This window comes from Electrophorus electricus, chromosome 25, assembly GCF_041902795.1.
Source record: "Electrophorus electricus isolate QZ-2024a chromosome 25, ASM4190279v1, whole genome shotgun sequence".
In the NCBI taxonomy this organism is placed as follows: domain Eukaryota; kingdom Metazoa; phylum Chordata; class Actinopteri; order Gymnotiformes; family Gymnotidae; genus Electrophorus; species Electrophorus electricus.
This window is the reverse complement of record NC_137521.1, coordinates 9,147,501-9,168,204: the sequence shown is the minus strand read 5'-3', so window position 1 is coordinate 9,168,204 and position 20,704 is coordinate 9,147,501. Positions and strand designations below refer to the sequence as shown.

Here is a 20,704-nt window from a genome sequence, read left to right as displayed (position 1 = left end):
AAATCAATTTTATGTCTATACAAGATAAAGGTTCATCGTTATAAATAAAATATAAAAGATGTAAATAGTAAAAAAGGATTGGAGCACTTTTTGATGAGTATGAGGTATAAAAAGAAAGATATTGATTCCCTTATTTGGCAGAACCATAGAGCAAAACCTGGGAGATAAAACTAATAAGTTTTGGGGTTTTTTTCTTTTAAATAAGCAGTATACTGTAGATTTAGTAGACTTACAGCTCTTCTGTCATGCACAAAAATGTATTTTGTCCCTTGTGTCGCTGTGTCTCTTGACTACCTGACTGACACTGACACATATCCTCTGTCATAAGGACTTATTTCTTGGACGGAATTGTTCAGTTGATCCATTTATAGTTGTTCAGACCAGCTGCTGCTCTTCAGAGACTGAACTATGATAAGTCTAACATCAAAAGCTTTCCTCAATCAGCAGACTGAACATACCAAAAGATTTAAAATATACACATTCTAATAGCTTCTGCACAAACTCCCAACACACGTGAATTATAACCCCGCAAAGGCAATTCTGTGGAGTTGAGAATGCCTGATAAGTTCAAGGGATGAAGTGAATGCTTAGAATGAATTCGGGTTAATACTTGTTTGGTCTGTCTTTAATTGTGCAATTTTAGTCAGAGTGTTTTCGGTTGATTTACTGAAACGGCTGAATTAAAGTATATATATAAGTGTAATAAATCTGGAATGTCCTAATGGGTAGGCAAGTGTTTTGCAACACTCATACATTGAAGCATGTGTGGGCAGTCGGCTTCATTTCCCATTCAAACTAGCTGTCTCAAAACAATCCCTTAATTAACAATCATGTTGGTCAAATCACATCTCTTAGTTTAAAATACTTTACATTTACAATCACTACTGCTGGAGTTCCACCAATCACACACCAGGAATGCTGATTCCCTCTTCTAACCAATCCAGCCCTCTGATCCCAATACAGATAAACTGCTTCTTCAGTCTGGTAGTGGGGTGGTTTTATGCATCAAAGAAACATTTGAGATGAACACAGTCAGGATCAGTTTGGAATACATTTTGAAAGTGTTTGGGATGAGTTTGGCAATGGCATCAGATTCCTCTCCATCGAAACACATGTCCAGTCACTCAACAAACCATATGCCAGACACAATCTTTAAAAACATCGCTTGAGGTTTTTTTTCATTTGCAATGAAAAAAATACAAAATGTATAAAAAGGTTATATACAAGCTTTGTTTTTTTTTGTTTTTTTTATTTCTATGACCAGGCCCCTTCATATCACTTCAACATCTCAGCTATGCAACTTGAATTGGACATGAATTCTCAAAATCACCTCTTTCCTTACTACGCTATCCTGAGAGGTTGCTGTAGATTTCAACTGCAAGTCGGATTCTACCTCACTGGGTCCCCCAGTATCCCTGGATGCAACTTAAGTCCTCCACTCTCCTCTTTGCTTTCTTCTGCTCCTCGGTGCATGTGAGTAGAAATGCATCATGGGAATAAGGGGAAGTCATCAGGACTGTCCATCACTTCTGTGCAGTCTATAAGAGAGAGAGGGAGGAGCAGAAGAAAGAAGAACAAACACAGTTAAAGAGAACGAGAGGGAGATAGAATAAATACAAAGAAAATGCTTGAAAAATACATAACTAGGCACAAGGAAAATAAAATGGAGCCATGTTAGTTTTCACATTAGATATGACATTATATCTAACACGTTAGATACTGCTGTTGCTGTGAGGGCATCTGCTAGTTTTACAGTTAGCAAACTACAAGAATGACAGGATGTGATTGACTTCCAGTAATACCCAATGTGATAACTGTCTCTGAAAACAAACCAGACTCCACTGAGAATATATTATCATAAATGAATAGACCTAGAAAGCATCAAAATACACAGAAATGATGAAAGACGTGAAAAGGGGGGGTGAAGAAACAGGCTTACTCAGGGTCTGGTGACATTTCAGAGATGCTCTGAGAGGTTGCAGAGTGAGGAGGCGGAGATGGGGAGGGGCCAGCAGGGTTTGGGGGCGGGGCTAGCACAGAGGTGCTGAAGGAGGCTAGGATAGAGGAGAGAATGTCCAGATGTTCACTTGAAGGTGGGCGACTGGGCGGAGCTCCAGGGGCTGTTGCAGGTGTAGTGTACCTACATGGAGGGGTGGAGTCTAGGCATCCACGGTGTGGAAGCGCAGCTTCTTGGGGCTCTTCTGTGATGGGTGGAGGGGGGGAGGATGTGGGATGTGGTTCAGGGTGTGACAGTTGTCGTGGGGGCAGAGTTCTGAGCCACTCGCGGCAGGGCTGCACTGACCCTGAACCTCCATTAGGCTCCAGCTGCTCCCGAGATCGGCTGCTCATCACTGCTCCCCCGAGGTGTTCCCGCGATGCCTGCCGCCTTGTCAGTGATCCCAGCTGCACCCTCGACCCCCCTAATGGGCCCTCTGCCCCCATTAGCCCAGCCACGCCTGCCCCTGTAGCAAGATTCTCCCTTGAGGTGTGAACACTGTGGGCGGAGCCTAGCCTCTCCCTGGAACCGACCAGGTGCTCGGTGGCAAACTCCCGGCGCCGCGGCAGCAGGTCGAGATTGTCACGGGAACGCTGCCGTCGCGCCAACGAGTCCAGGTGCTCCCGGGAGGAGTAGCGGGAGGCAGGCTGGGACAGGGAGCCCGTGCCAGAGTACATGCGGCCGTAGGAGGCTGCCGGCACCCCCCGGTGTCCCAGCGTGGAGGTGCGGTACCAAGAGAGCTCGCTGGGCACACGCCCCACTGCTGACAAACCCTGCAGAGCTGGCGGGCAGCCCAGACGGTTCTTCAAGATACCTGGAGGAAGGGAATGGGGGAGGAAGAGTAAGCCCACATTTTTATGGTACGTGTGCATAGCCTTTCGATTTTAATTTTAGAAAATGAGGCCAAATTTTCTATTTTAACCTCATTTAAATTTTCAACATAGTACAGCTGTACTTTATAGGCTGCCACACATTTCACAGTAAATTGTAAGCTGTAATTTAGCACTCCTGGCACAAGTATTTTTCTCTGAGGTTAGCCGACTAACTGTATCAGAGTGCGGGTTTCTGGTAACCCCACCTCCAGTTTAGCCCCTACCTGCATATGTCTGTGTGTCCATGTGTGCGTCTCACCCTTGCGGTGTCTGTGCGTGTGTGTCAGCCCATTCTCGTCCCCGCTGGTCAGTGCAGCATCTGCCTGATTGTTATTTGCTGTGTCTTTGCTGTAGTCAGCCCCTAGGCGGCGCTCTGAACCCCATTTTTGCAGAGAGTGCACCTCACACTCCTCCAATGCTGGCCAATAGGACAGCAGGTCATTCCCATCCAGATCTGACATGCAAACAACACACCATGCTGTTGATTGGCAGGGGCAAAACTGGGAACAAGATAGCAGCTTCACACCAGGACTCTTCATAGGTCCTTCTGTACACAACAAACCTTCAAGATTTGCAATACTATATGTATTCCAGTTTAACAACGACCAAGAGGTAAGATAACTTCTGCACAGTGATACAAGCTCTTATTATTTTCAAGTTTTCAAGTCATTGTCAAAGCAAGATAGTCAAACAGAATGGTTGCTGAAGGTACACATTTCTACTAGCTTACTTTTGTATGGGGCATGTTCAACATTATGTATTTGTACACATAATATACCAACTTCAACCCAACAGATCGTCAGGCACTGGCTACCTTTGGTGCCATTGTGGGTGGGCTCTGTGAGCAATCGCTCACTGTGATTGGTGCGTTTGAAGCGTCGCTGGATGCGTCCCCGGAGACGCACATTGTCCTCACTCTCAGAGGAAGGAATGGACAGACTCCTCTCCTCCTCCAAAGAGAGATCAGAGTCTGAGTCCGAGTCTTCACCTGAAGTGAAGGTTAAAGAATGTGAGAGAGAGAGGGAGAGAGATTGAATGAGAGAGAGTAGGAGAGAGAGTGCAAAAGAGAAAGGGAGGGATATTAAGCCAGATTAACAAAGGGAAGAGGGCTGTAATATTGAAATTTAAACTTAATATGAAAAGAGTGATTGTGTGTATGTGTGTTTGTGTATGCATACTTTCATGAGGGCCACTATGTGTGAGTGTACCTCCATTGCGGTGGAACATGGCAACATCGAGGTCCGTGGCTCCTGTGTGACCCAGAGTGTGTTCAGCAGTCTGGTGTGCTAGCAGATTTTCCCTACTCAAAAATTAAAAAGTAAATGCACAAAGACAACAAAAACACAACATTAGGATGTTAGTATAAATAACAGCTGGCTGTGAAAAAAATGATATGGAGACCTAAATTAAGACCTATTTCCAAGAGCAAGGGGTGTGTGTGTGTGTGTGTGTGTGTTCTCACCGAGCACTGCTGACTGATGATATGGTGGATGTTCCCAGTGTGATGCGGTGTAATCCACTCTGCTCCAGCAGAGAGGCGGTGTTGTATGGGTTCTGGCCCTGCACAGGCACACATGCAACACTGGACACTTTTGGTGCCTGCATATCTCCTCCTTTGGGCTGATTGAAGATCTACAAAGTTTATTGTGCTTCTTGTGTCTGTGAGTACTTACAGGAGTCTGTGGTGGTCTAGGGGCGTCTTCGCTGGGGCTTTTCTTGCCAACGCAGGCCAATTTCCAGGCCTCCTGCACCTCTGAATTCAACAGCGTGAAGACCAACAGCACCGCCAAGCCCTGAGCCACAACCACACAAGATTAATGTTCTCTCTTTCACACACACACACACACACACACACACACACACACACACACACACCCATACACACACACAGGAGCATCGCCAAACCCTGACACAAACAACCAGACTAATGCTTTAATGCTAACACACACACCAGACCTTGCCCCACAACCAGACTGCCAGATTAATGTTTTTACACACACACACACACACACACGCACACACAGTCACAACCTGACCCACAACCAGACAACTGGATGATGTACATATACTAGCATACACTGTAGACTATTAATACAAAAAAAAGCATACAGACCCATGAAACATATGCACACACACGCACATGCAAATGCAAACATTAGCAGCACAATCAGAATCAAATCATCTTTAGTAACTGTTGACACACACACATTATTAAATGAATTCATGCATTCATATGGATGACACACCTGTACACAGCAGAGGATAATGAAGAGGTAGTGGAAGGCCAGGATGCTGTTATTGACGGCCATTAGCCCAAAGAACCAGACAGAGGCACTCAAGAGCAACAGGAAAAAGGCACTGCGGATAGTGGCACTGAGAGAGAGAGAGGAGGAGAGAGGAAGAGAGAGAGAGAGGAGGAGAGAGGAAGAGAGAGAGAGAGGAGGAGAGAGGAAGAGAGAGAGAGAGGAGGAGAGAGGAAGAGAGAGAGAGAGGAGGAGAGAGGAAGAGAGAGAGAGAGGAGGAGAGAGGAAGAGAGAGAGAGAGGAGGAGAGAGGAAGAGAGAGAGCGAGGGAGGCAAGGAGGGAGGGAGGGAGAGAAAAATAGAGGAAGAGAGGGAGAAACGACATGGGGAAAGGGTTATGAGAGGACAGAAAATGGAAGTTATCCACATCATAATGGAGATTTCTTGGCTTCTGGTGGACTTGGATGGGTTTGGACAGCTCATTTGGCAGCAGTACAGAAGATCAGCTAAAGGGCCGAGGACAAAGAGGACGAGCAGTGTGGGCAGTGGAGCGGGTCTGCTGGACATGACCGCTTGGGCCCTCGAGCATGCAGAAAACCCAGCACTCAGAACCAAGGCGTCTGCCTGTGTATGTGCGTGTTAATACTCACAGTACAGGCATTTTCTTTGTTTCTTTTTGAGACAAATTACATGTCATACGCAGTACCGTCATAAACATCCCACTGTTCATCTGCAGAGGAGAGATAGACAGACAGAGAGAGACAGACAGAAATATAGACAGACAGAGAGAGAGAGAGAGAGAGAGAGAGAGAGCGAGAGGGAGAGAGAATCACGGAGTAAATTTCAGTTATACAGCAATAATTCAGTTTTATTTACATTTCATGGCAAAAGGATATAGTAAATCTGATATAACTTGATAGACAATCAAAGGTTCAAAGATTAACAGAACTGGTATGTTTTGCAAGGCTTGTCATTAAGGATTAAAATTGACCCAGCATGTCGGTTAATTAAAAAGCCCACTTTCATTTTAATACAGCCTGCCACAGTGGATGACAATCCTCACAAAGCCTGTCAGATGAGGAGAATGGAAACATTAAGAGCTGCAGGTTCTGATACCAGTATAACGATGACAATGGGTCCCGCAAAGCTCCAGATGAGTTTATCGTAAAGGGAGATCCAGCAGAAGTCTGGGTTGCCATAACCCTCTGGGTCCAGGCCCACCGCCAGGCCTGTGCACACACACACACACACACACACACACACACACACACACACACACACACACACACACAGAAAGAGACTCAGCAGCATGGAATCAACTATTACAATGTTAATTTGACATTAAATGCCAAATCCACACAGGTCCTACACTGTGAGACGTTAGGGTAAAGGGTTCAGCCAATGAGCAACATCTCCACAGGTGATGGGTGTCATGTCCATGTCCACTGCCATGCTCAGTTTCACTGGTCACTGTTGACCACCGGTTCCACCTGCACCTGTTTCCCATGTGCACCTTACCAAAACACCAGTGCATCTGTTTGCAGTTTGTGAAGCCTCTCATTTACCTCATGCAACTTACAATTATGTATTAGTACAATTTGAGAAATTGAGCATTAAGGGTCTTGCTCAGGGGCCCAGCAGTGGCAACTTGGAAGCAGTGGGGCTTGAATCCGCAACCTTACGATTACAAGTCAAGTACCTTAACCACTGAGCTACCGCTGCCCACTCCGCTTGTGTTTCTGTGATTTTCTGACAGTGGTTTTATTTAGCCTTATAGTAACCTGTTTGCCTAGGATATGACCTTAGCCTGTTTCTTGTTGTTTGAGTGTGCCTTGCCCGTAGTAGCCTGTTAGAGCTAGACCAAGGACTGTTTACACTGTTGTTAATCAGTCCAGCACATCCCATCTCCCTGAACTGCTCTGCACACAGTGCCTTGCCCTATGGCACACTGGCTGTGGTTTGACCTCTGTCTGCTGACTCATTCATTTGAAGTAAAAAATGCTAATAATGTTATGCTATGTCCCTGGACATTTAATACAGCTCTGAAACACTTGCTGCAATAACAATCCACATCTCAATTTGTCAGTCACTAAATAAAATTAAAAAGAACCAACCAAACAAAAGCATTAAACAAAGGAAAAAAAAAAAATTCTGCAGTCAGAAATGACAGTGACCACCTCAGAGTTGACAGATTGAGGACATAGAGGAATTAAAATGTAAAGTTCACCTGTCATGTGGTTACTGTTTTTGCACGTGTGTGTCTACCTGTAATGATGGCAGGGACTCCCCAGCCAATGGCGTAATAGAAGCGCATGGCACCATAGTTGATGTTTCGGGCTTCGGTCTGCATGCGGTAGATGTGCAGTGCCTCCACAAACAGCCAGGCAAATGCAGACATGAAGAAATAATGCAGTAGGATTGCCACAACTGTGCACAAAAACTGAGAGAGGAAGCACCAATCAGAACAAAGTGAGAATGAAGAACACCAATCAGAACGCAGGAGTGTAACAACATACACCAATGGGGAAACAGTAAGCTGGTAATCAGAATACAAGAGACACATAGATATTAACAACCTGCAGTTTGTGAATAGATGTTGAAATGCACCAATAATAATATTGTTAATAATAATGTTCCAAGAAAGACTTTTGAGAAGACTGTTGAGAGAAGCCAATAAAAACACAGGTTTTCAAGTCAAACAGCCAATCAGAGTACTGCTGAAATCAGAAGAAGTGTGCTAGTTTTTAAACCCAATTGTACTGTATGAAAACTATTGTGGGAGGAAAGTGCACTTCGGTTAAAAATGTCGGCCGAGATGGCCAGTCCCTCTGACACAGTAGAACAGTCTTCACCACTCAGACAAAAAAAAATAGAACTAGCTGATGTACTGAAGTTAAAATATCCCTGAAATCCTAATTCAAGCTCTGAGAGAATATTAATAACAAATGAAGCCAGTAACAGGCACACATAAGTGCATGTACACAGACACACACACAAACACTCAGACCTTAACACACGCTCTCACACACACACAGAGATATTAGCACACACTCTCTTTCACACACAACACTGAATTGATTAACTCATCAGTGGAAAGCATTTGCTGTGAGTGAACTGCACTCAAGGGAACAGTGTGTGTGTGTATGTGAGAGAGAGAGAGAGAGAGAGAGAGAGAGAGAGAGAGAGAGAGAGAGAGAGAGAGAGAGAGAGAGAGAGAGTCACAGCACAGCACACTGTGTGCCTGTGCATGGGTACTGATGGTTGTGACACCTTGCTGAATCTCACAATCTCCGGTGCTGTTGGTTTAAAAGCAATATACAAGCTGACTGCATATATGCCTTTTATCAATCTCCATAGTTCATAGTTGTTTCTGTAATTGTTTGCCTGTAACCTTGAAGAGATCTGTAATGCTAACTTCCCAAATAACAGCTTGATGAAATAACTAACAGCAGTCAGTCAGTCAGTGTGACTCACCTGTTGTTCGGTCTGGTTGATGCCTAGCAGGTAGGTGAGCTGTGAGAGGAGGGTGGCAGCAGCCATGTTGGAATGAATGCTGCGTGTGTTTGACTTCAGTCCTCTCAGACAGGAAAGCACCGTAACCGTTAGCAACAATGCCACCATGGAAACTGACAGTGATGTGTAAGTTACTATTGCGAGAGTCTCCAGGTCACCCTCTAATTGCTATTTAAGAAATAGCAAGACAAAGAAAAAATGAGATTAAATAAGAATTAAGAATGATTAGACAATTACAGATATAAGTTAGGTTTTTTTTTTGCTTCATCATAGTTGTACCATATTGTTTTTTTGATGTTTACTAAGTAATAATTATATACATTTGTGTATACATTAGCTATTTTGTGAGTGATCTTTGCTTGGTGCACTGTGTGTGTGTTTATTACTTCTCTTTGTGAGCTGTCCATAAGAACACCAAAAGTGCCCAGTCTATGGCACTGACAGCGCACATGTGACGTGTTCCTGTAGACAACACTGCAATCTCTCACTGTCCAGCACCCTCCTACTGACACCCTACACACACACACACACACACGTTTACAATAAATAGAATCTAAGTAGGATGTCTTATCAGCTTGCAACTCTAAGAATATTAGTTTGGTTTAAAACATCAAAAAAAAATTCTACTTGGTCAGTTACACACACACACACACACACACACACACACACACACACACACACACACACACACACACACACACACACACACATGAGGACACACACACACCCCGAGGGGCAGCCGAGGCATTCTCTGTCTGGGCAAACTCACGTGCTGGTGTGGTTCCACTGTACACACAGAGGCTTGCTGCGGTTGCTTGTCTCCAGAAGACGGAACTCCAGCAGAACGGGTGACTCCAGAAGACCTTCCACAAATGACTGGTTATTATACACAGACACACTCACCACAGGCGAGTTCAGCACAGGGTGACGCGGCAGCCTGCAGGGAAACACACACACAGACTCAGACATACATACACAGGCTGCTGGAACACATACACACATACTGACAAGCAAAGGTGAAGAAATAGATGTGACATGTGTTTAGGATGAAATGTGCTTCATAAGCACACACAATTGCATGCATATACCCACCTGACTCCGCGACGGTCAGTGTGGTATTTGGGAGGGAGGGCAACTCCTAGGCTTCGGTATATCAAGACGATCACATAGCTGATGGACGATTCAGGCAACCAGACAGATCGCCGTGCTGCTGGCACCTCTGGTGTCTGATTGGCTATTATATTCACGGGGGCGGGCGCTGGTGGGGCTGGAACTAAGAACAAGACTATCTCAGCTGTTATAAGAAAGTATTAGTATGTATTGGTGGATGGCTGATAAAGAGGTTTATTCAAGACCACACAAATTGCAGCCGTGCTTCGGCACCTGATGTAAGATTTTTGACGTCGTTAGTGGATAAGTGTGTGATAATGAGTCTTCTCGTGCATACTTACTGAAGCTGCGTTGCGGCATTAGGGCACTAGGGGGCACCACAACATGTGTGTGAGCATCCCAGAGTGCCTGCCCTCGGAACAGCGTGCTGTGATAGCGAGGGAACCGTCTCCGTACGTGTGTGTGGTTCTCCACACGATCCACAGTCATCACTGCAGTGCACACAAACACACACAAACACACACACACACGCATACACAAAACTTCAGTATCTGCACATTACATTTTGTACTATCATTAGATTATCGAGTAACAGGAAAGTGGATATATGTGCAGAGTGTAAGGGGATGCGTGGCTGACCGATATTAGATGCCACCAGCGCTACCGGGTTGAGGTAGGTCTGTTTCATGTTCTGGGCGAGGGTGCGGGAGTATTGCTGGAGGAGGTCAGCCAGGCCCGCAGCACCGCCCTGGCCTGTGTTGTGAGCCCTCCACAGGTCTGCAATGGCTGGCCCCAGCAACACACTGCAGGCCCGCAACACGTTCTGCACAGTGAGAGAGACGGAGAGACGGAGAGACGGAGAGATGGGGGAAGGTGAGAGCGAAGGTAGAGACAGTGAGAGAAAGAGCAGAATGATGAAGCCAGAAGCAAACGAGAAGAAGAACTCAGCGGGTATCTGGTGGGGATTCTTACTTCTGTGAAGTGTGCGTCCTGCGTGGCTGTCAGGCCGAAGCCTGACTGGAGGCTCTCAAAGGTCAGGAGACGGGACAACAGCCTCTCTGCAATCTGAAGGTCATTGCCATAGAGACGAGGAGTTGCTTCTGTGACATCACGTACTTGATGGGCCAGCTTCTTTTCAATGATAGTGTTCAGCTCTGTCTCATTCCTTTCAACAGCCTCTAGCTACACATACACAAACACAAACATCCAAACACTCTTAACATCTTATGATTGTCAACAGAGTCAGTGTAAGAGAGAGAGGAGTATCATTCACATGCTTGCTTCTGTGTTTGTTTGTGTTTGTGTGTTTGAGTACACGTGCTTGCTGCCCTACCGCTGTGTTCAATTCAACAAAAGCAGGAGAGGTGCAATTATACAAATCAGGTTCCAGCCAGCCTCGTTCTACATCACAGTGACGAATAGCAGCTCCTGCAATAAACACACACACACACACACACACACACACACACACACACACACACACACACACACACACACACACACAGAGTATTTAAATTAATCAATTAATAAAAACAAGATATATGAAACATACACCAACACACATGCACACAGTAATTAAATTTTTAAATTAATAAAAAAATCACATATTATTTTTTAACAGAGCATGTATTTTACACCACACAGTACCTCTAAAGATGTAACACACACACACAGTATTTATATTACTCAATTAATAAATACAAGGCATATTATTACACATACACAGAGTATTTTATTTAATTAACAATAACAAAGCACATATTATTATTATTTGATAGAGCATATATTTAACATCAGGCAGTGCATCTAAAGCTGTAACAAACACACACACACACACACACACACACACACACACACACACACACACACACACACACACACACACACACACACACACACACTCACCCACTGATCCTCTGGGACAGGGAACCACAGCAGGCATGCTGAACTTGGTCCTGGGCCACCAGATGCCCAGTGTGATGGCCTTCGGACAGCCGTCATAGATCACTGCCGAGTGGGGGAGGGAGGAGCTACTTACAGTCCTGTTAATTTACAGCTGGTTCTTTCACAATAAGTAGATCAGTAAGCCGTATAGGTAAGAGAGGATGGGTGAAAATGAAGGCAGGAAGGTCACACGGAGTATATTAGGAGTTAGATATAGGGTGGAGGCGGAGTCACACTTAAAGATACACCAAAGGGTTTCTCCAAGTGCTACAACAGAAAAGTGTTTGTCCCATCAATGTGAGTTTGTGATTGGGAGTCCAAGAGAACAAAATTGGCTCTGCTCTGAGTGCAAGGGAATGTATGTCAATCACAGCGACACTAATCAACTTGCTGATGAGGGCAGTTAGTGCTTTGCCCCAGGTGTATTCCACTGCCCTTGACAGCTGACTTGAAAAGATGTGACTTGGAGGAAGCATATCTGAGTTACTCCAAGGTTAGTAGTTGTCATGTGACAGGGGAGATCTAGTCGGTTAGCTGTTGGGAAAAATGGGACTTAAAAAACATACACTAAGTTGCTCATTTTCCTGATATGAGAGCTGCCTGGGACCAGGCTAGGAATGAGAGAAGTGCGCAGAGAGAGGAGACGTTAAAGAGAGGGATGGAAAGAGGTAGAGAACAATTGAGCAGAACAATGAACATCTGCATGGATGGATGGAGACATACACACGCAGGGCAAAATGACCAGTGTTCAGTGAAGTTCTCCAGTGAACATAATCACTTCCCTCTGTACGTGCTCAGCTGCAGGCAATTTAACACTGCTGGTGTAATGACCACATGCATGAATGCATGAATGTGTAGAGGGATGGACAGACAGATGAACAAGAGCATAAAACTAATCAAAGATAGCTGGACGAGATTCAGTCTCACCTTCGCAGCCTGTCTGCGTGACCTCAGCAAATGGGTTGTCACACATGTTGCACTGACGGCCAATTACGCCGGGCCTGCACTTGCATTGGCCACTCTCTGGGTCACATGACCGTGTGAAGGAACCCACTGGGTAGCAGTCACATGGCAGACATGTGTCACTACTCCGTTGATGGTAATGGAACTCCTGAAATCAAACACATATGCACATTCGCATTCACACAGACATAAAATAAAACACGGTTAAGTGATGAAACACAAAAATGAACAAAAAATATAAAAATAAAAAACAAAGACACACACAAATACACATATACATAAAGAACAGTGTTTGCTGTCAAAGAAGTAGCATAAAATAAGTTATTATGCTACAACATTAAAACACTTGAGCACCTTTAAGTAAACTGTATATAGAAGACTAGCAAGAAACCTGTGATGATTACAGAGAAAGATGGAGATTACAGTGTTTTATCCTAGTCCTCAGATCTTTGAGATATCATTTACAGCACTATTGGGTTATACTGGGTCAGACTGACTCGGTATAAGTGCAGTGTAATTTGACAGATCAGCATGTGTGTGTCTCTAACATCACTTTAGGGCATGCACCGTCATGTAGCATAACTAATCTTCTTAAATTAACTTTTTTAGGATTTACATACGTAAATCAATTACCATACGCCTCACAGGTTAACGAGGCCATCAATTACTCAATGTGTGTACAAGTGTGGCTGTTTTACTTAAAAAAACCTACTACCACACACAAACACGGACACACACAAACACACACACAAACGCACACACCCTGACGTGCTTTGGGAATAGCTTAGTTTCTCATCACACTGATCAGTGTGCTGTGGTCAGGGGGAAGATGAGAAGCATTACCATGCTGCTGGTGCAGGCAATTTAGACACACACAGCACTATATTGGACACATTAGACAGACACGGCACTGTATTGGACCAATAGCTTCAGTGGTACATGCCTAACATGCTACACTGTAGAGTAGCATGTCTGCTTTTTCCTGAAGTTGTTTGTGTGTAATAATTTGCATGTCTTTAATTACAAAATCGATGTGTTATAAAGTATCTTTATAGTAAACAACTGCAGTAGTACTGCATACAGCTCAGGTTCAGTATAACTGCTGCATGCTGGAGGAAAGAGTTCAGACACAACAAATAAGTGTGAAATGTCAAATGCCTGCAAGTTTAATCAGTGCTAATGTAAAACTGGTGCTATTTCTTTTACGGTTTCAGCTGGGCTGAGTGCATGAGTTGAACACTGCAGTGTACACAGAATGAGGCTTCAGGGAGAGGTTCTTGTGTGAAAGCCTGGCCACGGCGCTTAGTGGGCTGGAAGCACGGGAATGGATTTTAGAACAAGGAGACGGAGATTTCAGAAGGTCAGGCATCTGGGAGCATCACAGGGGAAAGGATTAGGGCTTAGAGATCAAAAGCTCTGTGTGTGTGCGTGCGTGTGCGTGCGTGTGCGTGCGTGTGTGTGTGTGTGTGTGTGTGCATATATATATATATATATATATATATAGAGAGAGAGAGAGAGAGAGAGAGAGAGAGAGAGAGAGAGAGAGAGAGGGAAAAGAGGGTTCTTCGGAAAGCTAGTCTTGTGCTGAAACAACTCTAGGAGGATTCAGACATCAGGTCTGTCTCTAATTCATCTAGAACAACGCCTTGAAATTGGCAGGGTAACATCAGAACAGGGATCAGTGCATGAGCTTAATGGATTTACACATTAGGGTCAAACAGCAGAATTAGAGGTCAGGTTATGGTCAGAGATGATTAAGACAGGAGTGTGTGTGTGTGTGTGTGTGTGTGTGTGTGTGTGTGTGTGTGTGTGTGTGTGTGTGTGTGTGTGTGTAGGCTGGTACCTTGCAGTTGCACTGTCCGCTGGTCTTGTTGCAGTCTGGGTCAAAACCTTTATTGGTATCACAGTGACATGGTCCACATGTAAGATTTCCCCACCATCCACGAGGGCACTGCTGTTCACTCCTGTGATGCACATGTATGCACATGCGTGCACACACACATTACTGCCAATTTAATTGTATTCACACATTTATACTGACAAACATATGCCACCAACCATGGAAACGTTTGGGTCAGCATGCAGCAGCGTGTGTGTGTGTGTGTATGTATGTGCGTGTGTGCGTGCGTGCGCGGTTATACCTATGCTGGCAGTACTGTCCGTGGTGGTGGTCTCCACAGTCACAGCTGTAGCCGTGGGAGGAGCTGGGTTTTCTGTGGCACTGAGCTTCATTCTCACATGGGTTCAGCTGACATGCATCTGTACAGCTTTTACCATAAAAACCTGCAGAGCCACAAACACATTCACAACCATGACCCTCTGACCATCAGCAACTGCACAAAAGAATGAAGATGTGCTGAAATAAAGATGCACATCTGAAACTAAATGTTCCTGCTATTAGTTTTTTGGGGCTCTGCACTTTGACTTGTAATGATATTATAACACACACACACACACACACACACACACACACACACACACAAACACTCTCATTATATTAATCAAATAATAAAAACAAGACATAACATTAAACACGCACACAACAATAAACTATAATAATAAACTTTTGTATAGCACTTTAATAAACTGTTTACAAAGTGCTATACAGACAATAGAATAAATAGAGGAATCATAAAGCTTATTACATCCTGAGCTCTATCACCTAAGGAAGGTATTTGCCAAAATTAAAAAGAAAGTAAAATAATTTAAAGAAAATCTGTTACTTTATGCAACAATAATGACTACAGCAGTTATTACATATATTATGCTGAATGTCAGGCAAGAAGTCTATATGTACTGGTTAATTTCACGCAACGTGGTCACTGTTATAAAGGAAGATCCTATTTTATTTTCCACACACATAATTTAATATTGCTTTAGATTTATTAGGCTAATTTTTCCAATAGCCTGAAACTACAAGCTATTTTAGTAAGGGGTTACAAGGTTAGAGTTTTCCAGCAGTGGGTATAGTATTAGTAGATTAACTGTTCTGTTTAAAATATCCGCCACACACACTGAAGAATAAGTGTGATACTGAACAAAGTGTAATGTGTATAACAAGCATGCATTAAAATAAACCTGTATACTGTACATAGTTTAACCAGGAGCAGAAGGTAATATATAACACTACCAAACACACACACACCCAAACACACACACACACACACAAACTCCCATGTGACCATTAAAATATGAAATATAGAGGCGTTTAATTGTATAGTTACATTTAGAATATAGGCCACACAAATGACAGAACAAGGGCATTTCCATGATGAAGTGTACAAAGAGCGTAAACGAATCATGCAGACACACAGAGTACGAGCACACTAAGAGAGGAAAAAGAGACAGTAAAAGCAGAGATGGAGAGTCAGAGCAAGAAACAGAGAGAACACTAGACTGCATTCAGTATCTTAAAACAAGACTTTTACACAAAGGTGATGCCAATCTTGATGTCACAGTGCTAATGTATAATCCCACAGAAAGCCCTTTTCTCTATAGACTCTGATGCGATAAGGCCCACCCTGCACTTCTCGTTCTCTGATCTCTCTCTGATGCGCTGCAGCTGCAGAGCTTAGAGACGCTCTCTCTATACAGTCCCGATCAGCCGACTCTGACTTCACATATAGCCTAAAGTAAGTGCCTCCCTCTCTGGCTATACCCAAAACCTACCAACACCGACATTATAATCAGCCTTGAATTGGAACAAGCTAACATGGTCCCTATGTCACCATCTGACGCATGGATATAAAGTGTGTTACTGACACGAATGGAGAGGATCCAGCAAATCACAAGCACCCACTGTATTACTTACAGAGTCACAGTAGCTTTGGAACCACAGAAGGAACCCTGCCGTATTCCACCCCACATGGAGTTAACACACAGCTATATCTGGTATATTCTCTTAAATAGATACGTGAAACAAATAGAATAATGATTATTACCACATTCATAAATAAATGAAGTGGCGAGATGTTAATATACCTTCATTATTCATGCTTGACTCTCAGTGACCTCACCAGAACCATTAGACCTGCTGGACCTAAGGCCTACTCTTTTTTTGCGTTTGTGTCTCTGAGGGTGTGCACAAGCACAAGATTCAGTGTATGCTTCAGTACGTGTCTCTGAAGGCTGCTTGTGTGAGGAGGAAGGATGAAGGATCTCATTAGCATGGGGGTATGTTCTAGCCTGCTGAGATGAGAGAGAATTATTTAGATTTCATGATGGCAGTCTTTGATTCCTCTTAGAGCAAGGAACTATTAAAAAGACTACTGATGCAACTGCACCACCACGATAATGAAGTGGTTGTGTTTTCTACATTAAAAGTTCTACATCCAGGGTGTGTGTGCGTGTGTGTGTGTGTGTGTGTGTGTGTGTGTGTGTGTGTGTGTGTGTGTGTGTGTGTGTGTTTGTTTGTTTCTTTGTGTGTGTGAGTCTGTGAATGCACTCTGGCGACAAGGTTGTCAGCAGCCTTCTCTTACACTTTCCTCTCTCCTTCAGCTTGACTAAAAAGAGAGATTTTTTTATTAATGTGACGGATAGATGCCTCTCCCTGTACAGCACTCTCCTCCTGCCTGTACAGCACTCTCCTCCTGCCTGTACAGCACTCTCCTCCTGCCTGTACAGCACTCTCCTCCTGCCTTTACAGCACTGCCCTCCTGCCTTTACAGCACTCTCCTCCTGCCTTTACAGCACTCTCCTCCTGCCTGTACAGCACTCTCCTCCTGCCTTTACAGCACTGCCCTCCTGCCTTTACAGCACTCTCCTCCTGCCTGTTCAGCACTCTCCTCCTGCCTGTACAGCACTCTCCTCCTGCCTTTACAGCACTGCCCTCCTGCCTTTACAGCACTCTCCTCCTGCCTGTACAGCACTCTCCTCCTGCCTGTATAGCACTCTCCTCCTGCCTGTACAGCACTCTCCTCCTGCCTTTACAGCACTGCCCTCCTGCCTGTACAGCACTCTCCTCCTGCCTGTATAGCACTCTCCTCCTGCCTGTACAGCACTCTCCTCCTGCCTGTACAGCACTCTCCTCCTGCCTTTACAGCACTGCCCTCCTGCCTTTACAGCACTCTCCTCCTGCCTGTACAGCACTCTCCTCCTGCCTGTATAGCACTCTCCTCCTGCCTGTACAGCACTCTCCTCCTGCCTGTACAGCACTCTCCTTCTGCCTTTACAGCACTCTCCTCCTGCCTGTACAGCACTCTCCTCCTGCCTGTACAGCACTCTCCTCCTGCCTTTACAGCACTCTCCTCCTGCCTGTACAGCACTCTCCTCCTGCCTTTACAGCACTCTCCTCCTGCCTTTACAGCACTCTCCTCCTGCCTGTATAGCACTCTCCTCCTGCCTGTACAGCACTCTCCTCCTGCCTTTAAAGCACTCTCCTCCTGCCTTTACAGCACTCTCCTCCTGCCTGTATAGCACTCTCCTCCTGCCTTGGCCAATAGCTTGTGTATATTTCTTTTATATTACAAGCAGTTCTTAAAATGTAGAAAAAACAGAGCAGCTTCACAAAGACATGCTACTGACATCAATGATATTTGTCTGTTCATATCAGCGTGCTTCCTCTTTGTGTGTTTATACATGATAGAATATGATGACAATGTTGAATCATAACTACCTAAACTGACCATAAGACTATAAAATAGATCATTACAATTGTACTGACTTTTTATTTCAAGTTGCTGTGGATGCCATCTCCACAAAAATACATGTACACACACACACATGCACACACACGGATTTTACCTGGTTCGCAAATACAAGTGTGATGTTCCCAATCATCAGCACAGCGACTGTGGGCAGGGCAGGGGGAGGAGTTACAGGGATTGCCAATATTACAGCCAGCCTCCACCTTAACGGTTCTAGAGGGGCGGGGCAAAGCAGGGGAATCTGGACGCACTCCCAAACGCACCCCCTACAAACACACAAAATCACACAAGCACACATTAGACACATAACAGGTTTATCATTATTGCTGATGAACAATACAATTCTAAATGCTTCATAATTTGTCAAGATTTAAAAACAGAGTACATTATAAATGTTATTATTTTAAAATAATAAAAACACAAACACCACACAACAAATTGCTTAACATTCCTGCACACACACTATTTTTGTGGTCCCTCATGAGTGATGAAAGTATATCCGCTATATAAGTAGCTATGAATTGATTTATGAATGAAGAAACTAGCAAGGCTCTTTTGAGAAAAGTTTCACACTAAATGCTTAAGTCAAGTTAAATGTGGAATGGGTGGATGTTTAATTAACTCAGGGCATATAAGCCCTGGTTAATTACCTTACAGCACATTCAAATTAATGACTCAATTAGGAAATGATCATTTCCAAGATAATAATTTGAGGAAACTTAGCCAAGAAGTCTCTTCAGAGAAGCAGAGACCAGTGTGGTTGCCATGATAACTGACCTGTATACAGCCACGTATCCCACTCTGCACTTCTCCGGCTCCCAAAACTCCGCCCACATGCAGGTGCTTCACCTTCAACCCATGAATCTCACTGCCTACTATGACTGTACCCTGTGAGTGTGTGAGAGAGAGAAATAGCTTTACCTTTGAACTCCCACAGATATTTCTTGCATAAACAATAAAAAGATATTGTGCAACAATCATATGCCTGTACAAATCTATAAATAAGACAAAATCAGAGAATTAGTCAGCTGGGCACACAAATACAATGCACCTACTTAAACAAATGCACACACACACCGTCTGTGGTCCTTATGTTATTTTGGTGAACAGGAGTGGGGTTCAATTGAGATCAAGTAGAGGTAGACTGAAACCTTCTGGAAATATTTATAGAAATGCAACAAAACAGATATCTCATTGTGTAGACTAGTGTTTGAATTAGGTGTTGGAATTACAGAATTATGGATTATGCATTATAATAGAAGACTAAGGGAGAGACTTATAGGAGAAGACATGAAAAAGCATTAAGGAGGTGCACTAAAAATCAGGGATTAGTAATTCTATCATTAAATCAGGGATTAGTAATTCTATCATTAAATCAGGGATTAGTAATTCTATCATTAAACCAGGGATTAGTAATTCTATCATTAAATCAGGGATTAGTAATTCTATCATTTTTCTCTAAAGCCTGGTTCATCCCTACTGCGGACACGGACACGCCACCGGGCAGGCAGCCAAAGTGATGTAATGCACATGAAAGATTGTATGTACTGAAAATGAGCCTCCTCGCCAGTGCTGTGCATTTGTTGGAAAAGCAAGGTAAACTCAACCTGCTGCCTTCATGTCGTTTTTAAAGGACCTACATGGGTGTGTTTACATTGGGGTCTGTTTCTTTTGTTCCTCATTTAACGCAGAGAGAGCAGCTTCAGGCTTCGTGCTTGATAAGCTTTACTCTAGAGTGCCACACCAGATCTGGGGTCAAAGTATGGGGTTGCCATGGATGCTGGCGCAAGGGGTGTGAACATCAAGCGCTGCGGACGGCCCGGGGTCGTGGTGCACATGCTGACATTTCCATGACCACAGTAGGTATGAACCAGGACTTACGTAAACGTAAATATAAAGTATTACTGGATCTGTGTATCTACTTGTGTGCACCTCATTGGGGTACATGTATGCGAAACTGTGGGTACCTGGTACAGTCCGAAGTCTAGCCTGACAGTAGCCACATAGCGTGTCTCTCGCCCACTTCGGATGTCCCGGAGTTCCAGCTGCAGGTCGTGCCAGCGTCCGTCACACACTTGCACCTGGTCGAGTCGCAGACGTACAGGCTGTGCTGACCTTCGTGCCACTGAGAACACGAGCTGGCCCGCCAACACCTGCAGGCACAAGCCGTATCCTAATCAGCACAGCACAGCACAGTGCAGCACAAACAAGCACGATATAGCACAGTGGCGCTCAGTACAGCAGAGTACAACACACTAGAGAAGCACAGCGCTGTCCAACATAACTCAGTACAGCACAGCACAGTACAGCTCCTCCACTTAGCACGTAACAACGCAGTTGAGAGGGCCACACATCGGCACATGGGTAGTGCTCAGATACAGAAAACACTCTTAACTGTAAGCTGACTCTGTTTTCATAA

General features: G+C 44.3%; 1 protein-coding gene across 3 annotated transcripts in view; it reads right to left on the bottom strand.

Moving 5' to 3' along the window:
* Positions 1-278: 278 nt before the first annotated feature.
* Positions 279-20,704, bottom strand: part of celsr3 (cadherin, EGF LAG seven-pass G-type receptor 3) — a 47,795-nt gene continuing 27,369 nt past the window's right edge. For 2 of the 3 annotated variants that reach the window (XM_035522050.2, XM_035522052.2), the window contains exons 11-36: positions 20,253-20,438; positions 19,063-19,173; positions 18,383-18,551; positions 14,782-14,923; positions 14,484-14,604; positions 12,605-12,788; positions 11,639-11,740; positions 11,067-11,161; positions 10,706-10,915; positions 10,373-10,556; positions 10,075-10,224; positions 9,716-9,896; positions 9,393-9,560; positions 9,010-9,136; positions 8,585-8,791; positions 7,376-7,550; positions 6,227-6,339; positions 5,761-5,840; positions 5,115-5,241; positions 4,542-4,661; positions 4,331-4,428; positions 4,077-4,171; positions 3,683-3,856; positions 3,128-3,322; positions 1,940-2,810; positions 279-1,538 (exon numbers count right to left, since the gene is read on the bottom strand). In XM_035522050.2, the coding sequence (XP_035377943.2) occupies positions 1,511-1,538; positions 1,940-2,810; positions 3,128-3,322; positions 3,683-3,856; positions 4,077-4,171; positions 4,331-4,428; positions 4,542-4,661; positions 5,115-5,241; positions 5,761-5,840; positions 6,227-6,339; positions 7,376-7,550; positions 8,585-8,791; positions 9,010-9,136; positions 9,393-9,560; positions 9,716-9,896; positions 10,075-10,224; positions 10,373-10,556; positions 10,706-10,915; positions 11,067-11,161; positions 11,639-11,740; positions 12,605-12,788; positions 14,484-14,604; positions 14,782-14,923; positions 18,383-18,551; positions 19,063-19,173; positions 20,253-20,438 (4,413 nt within the window). In that variant the 3' untranslated portion in view covers positions 279-1,510. The remainder of the gene's footprint in view (positions 1,539-1,939; positions 2,811-3,127; positions 3,323-3,682; positions 3,857-4,076; positions 4,172-4,330; positions 4,429-4,541; positions 4,662-5,114; positions 5,242-5,760; positions 5,841-6,226; positions 6,340-7,375; positions 7,551-8,584; positions 8,792-9,009; positions 9,137-9,392; positions 9,561-9,715; positions 9,897-10,074; positions 10,225-10,372; positions 10,557-10,705; positions 10,916-11,066; positions 11,162-11,638; positions 11,741-12,604; positions 12,789-14,483; positions 14,605-14,781; positions 14,924-18,382; positions 18,552-19,062; positions 19,174-20,252; positions 20,439-20,704) is intronic. The other variant, XM_035522051.2, reaches the window with a different exon arrangement.